The sequence below is a fragment of the Egretta garzetta genome, unplaced genomic scaffold (genome assembly GCF_000687185.1).
Source record: "Egretta garzetta isolate BGI_Z169 unplaced genomic scaffold, ASM68718v1 scaffold112, whole genome shotgun sequence".
Taxonomy (NCBI): Eukaryota; Metazoa; Chordata; class Aves; order Pelecaniformes; family Ardeidae; genus Egretta; species Egretta garzetta.
In genome coordinates, this window is record NW_009258884.1 from 2,069,019 (window position 1) to 2,079,378 (window position 10,360).

Sequence of the window (10,360 nt, forward strand, 5' to 3'; positions counted from 1 at the left end):
CGGGTTCTCAGCCCTGTGGCCAGCTCCACAGAGCTGGCAGGTAGCCCAGCCCCCTTCCCAAGCGCAGGCTCTGCTTTCAAAGCAGCGATGCTCCATACCTACAAAGAGAACGAGGCAGGGGCCCTCATTCAGCTGCACAGCGTTGGAGTCCGTCAGCTCCAGCACAGGCTTGGGATGCCAGGGGAACTCGCGGCATTCGATGTCGTTCAGCACCTCCACCCGCCCCTGCCGCGTGATCACGTCTCCCTTGGAGTCCAGGACGATGAGAGTCGGGATGCCTGCGACAGAAGAAAAACAGGGGGGATCAGCCAAAGCGTGAACTGGCCAGTGACAGGGCGTGGGGAGAAAGGCCTTTTCCTGTCACCTCCGGCTCTGGCAGGAGCTCAGCGAGCATGCTGCCTCTCTGCAGCTCATGCACCGTGTGGAAATTGGGGTCCCTGGATCCTGTTTCCGTCCTAGCAGAGCGCTGTAATTCAGCAGCCAGAGCAGGAAGCTGGGAGACGGGTTCTGGCATTGCCTGCCTTTCCCTGCCCGAGTGCAGGCAGGGGTCACCGCTGTCTGATGCTGATGCTCCTGGATGCAAACCCCACCATACCACACAGGGACCCTCCTTGCAAGCTCCCTCTTGCAAAATGCCAGACAGAGGTGCCTCCCGTGCACGAGACGGAGCAGTGCTGTCCCGCAGGCACCATCGCCCCAGTGCTGAGATGTGGCTGCCGCTGGAAGAGCCCGGACCCTGGTTCACAGGAACACACGCAAATCTTTTTGCAGGGTGGACTGCAGACAGCGGCAGCCAGGAAAGCAGGGTGTGTTCCTTCCCAGAAGGAACACCATATATTTTGCAGCCACGAACTCCTCCATGAACCCCCACACCCCTCTCTGGCACTAACTGCCCAGCCATTTCCAGAGCACAGGGATGCATCTGACAAGTCATGAACCTGGGTCACACTCTGTTTTGCACCACCCAAGCCCGACGAGGCAGGCACCTAACACCGCTGGTGGAGGAAAGGCCCCTGGACCAGCACCAACAACCAGTGATTTAGTGCTCAGGGCCACAGATGTCCCCAGGAATATCCAAAAGACAGTGCATGCCTCTGCAAGGGGAGACGGAGCAGGATCATACACACTAACACCAGCAGACTTTGTCACACAGCTAAACTGCATGCAATGCTTGCAAACAAACCTGCATCCACCTTGCCTGGCCGCTGCCTTTGCAAAAGGGAGGAGAACGTGCTTGCAGCAGAGATTTAGCCCAGGTCACCTATTCAAACCTGGCCAGGCCGGCAGTGAAGCAGGGTGGACACCAGCTGGTGATGGTCCCATCTGATAAGGCACCGATGAGGCTTTCCGGCCACAAAACGGTCACAGAAGAGTCAACAGGAGCACCTCATGTTGGTGACTTCATCTGGAAAGCACACCATTCCTCTCTCATCAAGGAGATAAAGAAACATCCCACAAGGAAGGAAGAGGGAAGAGTTTGGGATCAGGCCCCAAGAGACGGGTCAAGTGACCGGTGTTAGTGCCAGGTGCTGCTGTCCGCTTCTCACCACCGGGACTTCAATCTGCTCGCTGTCCAGCATCTCCTCCTTCACCCAGCAACATCCCCTGAACCACAATCAGCAAACTGGGGCAACTCAAATCCTCCTGCCTTCATCCAAAGGTTAATTTTAAAGCTCATTTGTTAGAAATACCCCGCAGAGCCATTCTTCTAGCAGGGAGGACCCAGCATGCTTGCCCCTGCCGGACTCTTGGCACTGCGCTCTCGTGTTTGTACAACAATGGGTTACTCACAAGCTCTCTGAATTCTAGGCATTTCTCTAGGAAATACACGGCTGTCTGTCTGTCCCACGCCTGCCTGCAGGTCTGGGCAAGCGGCTGCATTCCCCTCATTCCAGCCCGGCAGTGCTGCTCACATTCCTGCCGGTGAGCTGGGGCTGCACGCGCCGGCCTGGTGCAAGAGCAGCGCAGGAATGAGCTTGATGGCTGGGCTTGCAAATCCTAAGGGTATGCCAAGAAAACCATTTTGTATCACAAAAAGGCTTATTCATTAGCTGCTGGTACTCAAAATGGCTCTAGGGCAGGGATGGGTTAAACAGACTGGAAGGAATTGGGAAATCTCACTCTGGCCCTATCCTGCAAGGCACAAACTACTGCTGAAGTCAGGAAAGGCACACGGCTATCAGCATCCCACATGATTGGGATCTTTATCCATTTATCATTCCCAACCCTGTCCCAAATACCTGCTTTTCAGTCCTCTCCAGACTTGCATTATATGTGAGGGACGGGCTAGAAATGTGGGTTCAACTTGGTCCCCCTGTTGCCAGTCAGCCTCAACAACGCAGCATACCAAGGCAGAGACTGCAAATGAGCTTTGCTGATCTGGGAATATTAAGGGCCCAATTTAGACACAGATCGTTGTCAGTGTGATCCCACAGCTATCGGGGACTTCATCCACCATGCAAAGCATTCAGGCTTTACCTGATTTGCGTATGCAGACACACACACCCACCAAAGCACCCAGCCACTAAAACCTCCAACTGCAAACACAAAACTGACTCAGAAAACAAAGAGTCTTTAAGATAATTCATCCTGGGTTTAGCATGTTTGGGAAATCAGAAAATTTGGGGCTGGTTTTTCAGTCTGTTTAGCAGGTGCGTGACATGCGCTGGGTCAATCCCTGCACCTTTTACCCGGCATCAGAGGTTTCTCACCAGCCACGAAGCTCTGGGTTCCTCTCCAGACCTGCCTGGTGAAGGCTGAGCCTGCTGCGAGCCATCTGCCCCCCACTCCCATGGCTGCCCCTCAATCCCGAATTCGCTGCCTTGTCTCCTCAGCTCCTCCCTGTGCACCCCTGGCCGGGTCCCCCGGGCTAGGGCATGGCCTTACTGGGTTCATGGTGGCATCTCATAGGATCAGCCTTGTCTTCCCAGGCGAACCCTGTTACTGCTCCCCTGGCAAACATGTCCTCTTTGTGTGGGGCACAGACCAGCAGGACCAGAGGAACCGTCCTTAACCTTATTCACACCCACTAACCCCAATACTCCTCCCCCTGGTCCCCCCCTCCTTGCTTATCCCAGCCACTATTTGTTATTTTAGTGCCTTTTGGGGGCTTTGGTAATTGCCATGAGTCATAACACCAGAATTTACTTATCAAGAAGAATCACAGATCAGACACTCTGCAATGAATATTGTATAAGCCTGGATGAGAATTAGCATAGACAGGCTCAGTTTGATTTTATGCATTAGAAAATGGATTAGGTTCCCAGAGGGCTAGCATTTTATGAAAACACAGGGGCCAAATGATTTGTTACCGAACCTGGCAATACATTTACTTATTTATATATTAAAACCCATATCCGACATGGAAATCTAATCTGCATTAAGTCTTTTGGGTGAGCAATCAAAATCGACATGAAGCAAACACTCAGAATACACCAACCGTGTGGGTTTTATTGGGTTTTTTTCACCTTTTCAGAAGAAAGCTCCAGAAACCTGGTACGAAAAACCTCCCATAACAGTGACTTCCAGGCTGCTGCCACCAGCCGGGCTGCGAGAGTGACTTGCGGGTGTCTGGCCTAAGCATGGGGCAGGGGGAGGAAACAACAGTTTTTGGAAGTTCCCCCAAGGGACTGCAAATCCCAAATTGCCACCACAGAGTCCACAGGGAATATTCAGAAACCCAAAAGCTCTCATAAGATACACAACAAAAAGGGCCAATTCCCACTGGAGCTTAACATTCATCTCTGCTCCCCATCCCATCCAAAGGAGAGCCAACGTCAGGGGATTCCCCCTACGGCAGGACCACGCAGACCGGGAGCAGCACGCACAACGGTGAATTATTTCTTAGCAGCCACGACACAAGACATGACTCTCTCAAGATAGTGCTGCACCCAGAAGCAATTTAATATTGGTGGGTATGGTACAGCCCACTGACTGCACATGGGTTATGAATAGAGGCATTCAAGTAAACCCAAATAAAGGCCAATAACTCAACTTACATTTTACACTGAGTTTTTGAATGCTGTAGGGGCCAACACAGGACTAAAACAACACGAGATTTGACACTCTTGCTACTTTCCACCACTCAGGAACTTAAAGCAGTTGGGGAAGACAAGCTGCTGCTGTTGTTTCAGCTCCCAGCCTTACAAAAACCAGTGGAAAAACCACCCCGCCCACACGCTGCACTCACAACCCAAGCCACCATCAGGATGGTAACCTGGACACCGAATGGGCTACGTGCTCTCGCTGGTGCATAGGTGCAACTCCGGAGGGAGCACCCAGAGATGCAGTTACCAAAGGGCTTCAGAAACACTTGGCAGGATGCATTTGGGGAAAGGCAGATCAGATCACATGGATCCAATTTTTCATTTAGGTGTAATAACCACTGGTGGCGATGAGCTGAGCCCACGACACCTAGATCTGTTTGCAGAAAGCCTTCTCTACAGCCGGTGCAGCAGCCTGCTGAGAAAGCCTGAGTGCAAACAGGCAGGCGCCCGCTGAGCTCATGTGAAGCAGCCCCGAAGTCATTGGGGAGGATCCCAAATCACTGCTTGTGCAGGGGTCAAGAACAACCCATAGTCCCTGGGGAGTGGTGTGAGGATTCGCCTCCAGCCCTCTTCCTCATCTTCTGGTGCCTCAGCATCCACCCTGGACCGCAGTGGGGAAACACGAGCCCAGACCAGTCTTGCAAAGCTTGTGCAGTGCCTGGGTGGGAAAGGAGGTGGGATGGTGATGATGCTTCCCATGCAGGGTGCCTGCTTCCATATTTCAATGACACTTTGTGGGATCACGGTTCACCCTTGTAGAGAGGTTCCCACTTTATGGGAAAACCATGACAGATAGGCAGAAGGGTTTGCACTCAATCATGCCCAAATCCCAGGGGCAGCATCCCTGGGAGAGCAGCTGAAATGCAGGGGTAATATGGGAGCTTCCCTGGCAGAGAAATGGGGTCAGGGTGCAGGGGAATAGCAAATATTTACATTTTCAGGTCAGCACACAATGAAGGGAGACATGTAAGGAGCCAGCGGCTGGAGTTAGAGGGAAAGCTGTTGTCACTGTTTCCCTGGCTACAGCATGCCTGGTGCTCAAGTATCCATGTCTGGACACCTTATTTACAGAAAGTCCCAGTGAAACTGGCAGCAATCCTGCAATGCTCAGCCGAAACCAGCACTGGAGACGTTTGTGAGCAGGCCGGGGCAAAGACAGATGAATTTGGAAAGCTCGTGCCTCATGGGAAGGTAATTACGCAGCAAAATGAAGGCTATTTAAAGCAGGAGAATGGTTATTCTTGGTTTAAGGTCAGGGAACAGAGCTGAGGGATGGCACCTGAGCTCAACCCAGAAGGGGTGTTCAGAGAGGACCGCAAGGAGGGATTATTTCTCTTGCCAATCTCCCCAGGCCCTTGGCCACCTTTGGCAACTCTCCTCCTCCCCTACAGACTGCATTAACGCTCTGCCAGTCTGTGCCCACTTCACCGATGCCACAAAGAAATGGATAAGAAACAGGCACATTGCAGCAAGACCCTTGGGAAAAACTGTGTGTATCTACAAAAGACCTCCTTGCGGACTATTCACCTTGCATGTGTCTATGCTGCAGTTTGTGCCCTGCAGAAACAAGGTGCCAGTCCCCAGAGGGGCTGCTGTGAAATTTTGTCATCTTCAGGGTGCTTTGAAGCCACCCAGACAGACCCTTTCCCCTGTCCCTCCAAGCAGCCGGGGGCTGCTGGAATTCTGGCACTGGCACGTACAGTAAAGGCAAAGCCATGTTTTACATCAAACACACACTCTTCTGTAATTCATGTCACTAACATAAACCAGATGCCATCTTCCTCAGCCTCTGCAGAGAACGATGGCCTGCCTTTACATTACATAAAACAGCAAGAAAATGAAACTTAAACCTTCAAGAAAAAGCAAAATAAATAAATCAGTAATTAGGCAAAAAACATCCAAGCCAAAAACAGCTTCCAAGTTTCCAGGAAGAATTAGGTTGCTTATGGAAGTCCTGTTTCAACTAACAGCCTGCCTGGCAGGTGGTAGGAATGTGAGTTTGTGGAGAGCAGAAACATGAAGCGGCTCTGCCTGGGGCACTGTGCTTTGCTTTGCTGTTTTCTTGTTTTAGTTAAACAAGAAGAGACATTACAAATATTCAACAAAAGGAGCAGAATGGAGAGCTGTGCATCAGTGTGGCCTTTCCTACCTTGTATGCCATAGAGTCGATTCAGACGCGACCGTCTGGCCTCATCGGCGTATGGTACAGCTACCCAGGGCATCTCGCTGAAATACTGCTTGAAGGAGTCCTCCGACCTGTGCAATGGGAACAGGGGATGGGATCCAGAGCACAGCCCCTCCACCTGCCAGGCTCTTTCCTCTTCTCATTAAAAACCTGGCCTGCAAAGCTCTTTATCCCATCTACCAAAGCCCACTGGTAAGGGCTGCTGGCAGACACAACCCGGGGAGAGTTAGACCAAATTTAAAGCCCACAGTCCCTCAAGAAGGGGTTCGCAGTGCATTTTTTCCTGATAAAATATTTCAAACTCCCTGGGGCATCTGAATGTCAAGCCACAGTGACAGCAGCAGCTTGAGCATCCTTCGGACCTCAGACCCATGAGCCACAAATCTAAAAACAGAGCTGTTCCATGGACAGAGCCCGCTCTCAGCCCACCACTGCCCCTGCTAATCCCCCTTCGCACTTCACTACTGGGCAGCCTTTCTGATAACAGAGCCAACCTGCTCCACCCTAAATCAAATTTCCTCCTCAAATCAAACCAGCAATGCTCAAAGCTTCCCAGCTGGGGGGAAGCCAGCTCTGCCTGCACAAGGTGTTAGCGCTTCCTTACCTGTCTGCACTAACGAAGAGTATCTCAAACTTCTGGCCTGCCTCCTTGATTTTCCGGTAGGACTCCACCAGGACCCTCGTGAGGCTTCGGCATGGCGGGCACTGCAAAACACAACACATGCGTAAGGACCCACGCCCAGCAGTCCAGATGACCTAGTGACCATGAAAATACAGATGTGCCCTCATCTTCGCTGAAGCACTGGGCCTGAACGTGAAGCCCTGAACGTGGCTGGGGCTTACGGCCCACAAGCTGCCAACAAAACCTCCTTCATTTTAAAAATCCGACCACTCTTCGCCTTCTAAAGGGCTAGCTGAGGACAACAGGGCACCACAATGCTGCGGCTTCTTCCAGAACGACTGGAGCATCTTAACTGCTTCAACACCAACCAGCCAGAGGTCTTTACCCTCCCACAGAGCTCTGCAGCAAGAGCTGCGGGGGGGATCCCCAGAGCACCCCCAAGCTCGCTCTAATTGCTCTGCTAAGTGCCTACTACTCACCCAGTGCGCAGAGAAATAGACCCCCACGTGCGAGCCCTCCAGGGTGTTGCTGTCTAGCGTCTGGCCGTTGTTCCTTAGCAGAGGCCCAGCAACAACTTCACTGAAGGGTTTTGGCCCCCAGGGAAACTCCAGACCTGGAGAGGGGTTGGGATGAAGGTGGAAAGAAGACACAAAACAGCAAGATGCACATGCAGCCTTTACAGTTTCAAAAAGTTTGACCAAACAAAAAAATCCCACCTTCTGCAAAGCTATGGGGAGCTGAGGAAGCCAAGCTCTGCACGGGAGCAGGCGCCACCTCTTTCTTATAGGGGGGCTGCACCCTCGCTCGAGTCGCAGCACCTCTGGCTTGAGAAAGCCTGCTTGAGTTTTGTGCCTTATCAGGCATCTTTTCCTTATCAACAGCATTTGTTTTAACAACAGTGGGCAAGGTGGTACGTGCTCAGGAATGCAGTCAGACTATTTGCCTTATACTGATACTAACCATATATTTTTATGTACATATACACATATTTATTTATTTATAAAAACTTATATATTATGTAAAAGATGTGTGTATATATATATATATAAAAAAAACCCCCTAAACTTAAGACTAACCCTCTGCACCCCAAAGCAAGCATGTGTGCGTACACACAAACACATGCTCTGAATCATCTGCTGCCAGCTCCTAGAGCAATTGATCTACGTATTCAGCCAGAGAGAAGGAAACAGCACAGATGGCTCAGGCCACAACGTGTACTTGCTGCACAGTTCCTGCCACCTGAAATAAAGGCTCAGCCACTGTGCTCAGTATCTACGGCAAGAAGAAACGACGGGTCGGTAATAGGTGTGCACAGGCAGCCCGGTGGTTTGAGTGATGGGTCTGCAGAGTCTATGAGTAAGGGCACGTGTTTTGCCCATTTTGGTTTTTGCAGATTGGAAGAAGATGGATTTAACATCAAACCCTGGAACAGTAAGCTTCAGAAGCAGAGAACAGTAGCATTTTTCTGTTGCGTTTGTATATAACGAGGAATTCATTTATCTTAGCAGAGTGTGATGTCAGTGATAAAGTCCCACTCAGCATTTTGGAATGATTCTGCTCCCAAGGTATGGCAAGTCTGGGCCCCCAGTCCGTCTGTCCATGTGCCTCCATCAGGGAAAAATCCAAAGTTAATGTTTCAGTTAGTCTAACTTTTTCCTCATTAGCAATTCAGACAAAAATCCTGGAGGGGAGTTCTTTGTTCTTTTCAACAAGCAAAACCAAAACACAAGATCTGGCAGGAATGATGCAGAATTTTATGCTGAAAATAATACAGTGCCTTGATTAGTTAAGTATGACAAGAGTTGTTTGTTTCCTTTTTTTTTTTTTTCCCCTCCGAGGCAATTAAAAATGAACTGAATAGGCAGCCGTGTGCCCATGTTTCTGTGGCACACGGGACTCCAGGTCTTACCTTCCGGGTCATCTCGGATTACCAGGAGGCCATTCCTGCAAACCACCTTCCCGGTGGAGGCATCGATAAATATCAGGGAAGGAATGTTGGAGACTCTGTACTTGTTCCACAGCTTCAGCTGAAAAAGAGATCGGGAGGGGAGAGGAGAAGGGTAAACGTGGCAGCATGAAGAGGAGGATTTTGGGGCGTTAGCATCTTTCAGACCAGAGGTCAGAGCTAAGCATGGAAACGGAGTTGGTGCTACAGCAACACATATGAAAGCACATGAGGGCATCTCTCCAGAGCTGCTGGGCCAACCTGGACCTCCACTACTCCCAGAGACATGATCCTTCAACACCATCCCCTCGGTACCAGGGGCGAGACCAGCGTTCGTCTCACGCCTGTTGCCCATGAGCGCAGGTAAAGCTTCTCCTCCTGCTGCATTTGCCTCTTTGCAAGTAAAATGGGGGTAATATTTACCATACATTGAGGTCTTTATTTAGAAGACATCGTAAGCACAAATACTTTAATGGCACTGCTCTGAAGCAATTTGTAGCACTTCCCTGGCTGCTTCCTTCCCTCCCATTTCAATGTTCATTAAACAAACCAGCAACCCCTGCCAAGACAGAGCCACACTGAAAACAAGGCCAACACACAGAAACACAATTCTGCAACTGGGGCTTCCCGGGTTTGTTCCCAGGAGCTCATTAACAGGTTTGACATTGGCCTGGGGGCCACAGAGCCCAGCTCACCCATCCCTCACTGCCAGCCTTGCAGCAGTCCCCGCTGGCTACCGACAGAAGCCGTGCAGACTGCGATGGCCACGTTTTGGGCACCCCAGTCTAGCTGTTGCTGTCTGCGGGTCATTATGTTTTGCAGCGAGCTCGGCTCCACACAACACCAGTGACTGAGTGCTCTGGGTGTCACATGGTCCTGGGCTGACACTTCTCAGCATATGCTTCTGGCACAGGATAATTCGGAGCTTAACCCACGTACAGAAGCTCACCGGGATGGGGAGGAACAAGCCGTCGACAGCTGCTGGCATGGCCCAGCCTGCAGGTGTGGGCTGGCTGCGGCCAGAGGAGCCGGTCTCCCCGCCATACATGGAGGAGCTGCTGCCATCACCACATTTACTTACATTTCTCCAAACATTTCAAACTAAACAGCCCAGCGGTGAATTATCAAACTCTTAAACAAAAGCCAAACCATAGCCGAGAGCCAAAGGGGAAGGAAATGAATCACCACCTTCCCCTAAGCTCTGCTCTGCAAACCCTCTCAGGCTCTGGGTGTTTACAACTCGCTCCGGTTTGGAGAATAAAACCCAGCGACAGGAGAAAGGCAGGAGGGGACTGAGAAACCCACCCACCCAGTGCCAGCGCACGTCCGAGCACGAGAGCCAGAGAAACCTTCACGCAACATGCTGCTGCTTCCAGTAGTATCTCATGTGGGAGCTGGACCCAGATGCTTTCCCAGAGAAAGAGGCCACAACCCTGTGGATCACCATCCTTGATTTCCAAATAGAGGCAATCCCACTTCTCGAGATGGGAATGATCTGGGGACCAGCAGATGAGGGCACGAAAGGGATGCCATGTTCAGGCAGAGCAAACTGGATCCCTCGG

General features: G+C 51.2%; 1 protein-coding gene across 1 annotated transcript in view; it reads right to left on the bottom strand.

Annotated features, from left to right (window-relative positions):
- NXN (nucleoredoxin) overlaps positions 1-9,846 on the bottom strand; it is a 15,959-nt gene extending 6,113 nt beyond the window's left edge. The window contains exons 1-6 of the mRNA XM_009633898.2: positions 9,748-9,846; positions 8,763-8,880; positions 7,333-7,466; positions 6,836-6,936; positions 6,196-6,302; positions 99-278 (exon numbers count right to left, since the gene is read on the bottom strand). Of these exons, the coding sequence (XP_009632193.1) occupies positions 99-278; positions 6,196-6,302; positions 6,836-6,936; positions 7,333-7,466; positions 8,763-8,880; positions 9,748-9,846 (739 nt within the window). The remainder of the gene's footprint in view (positions 1-98; positions 279-6,195; positions 6,303-6,835; positions 6,937-7,332; positions 7,467-8,762; positions 8,881-9,747) is intronic.
- Positions 9,847-10,360: the final 514 nt, after the last annotated feature.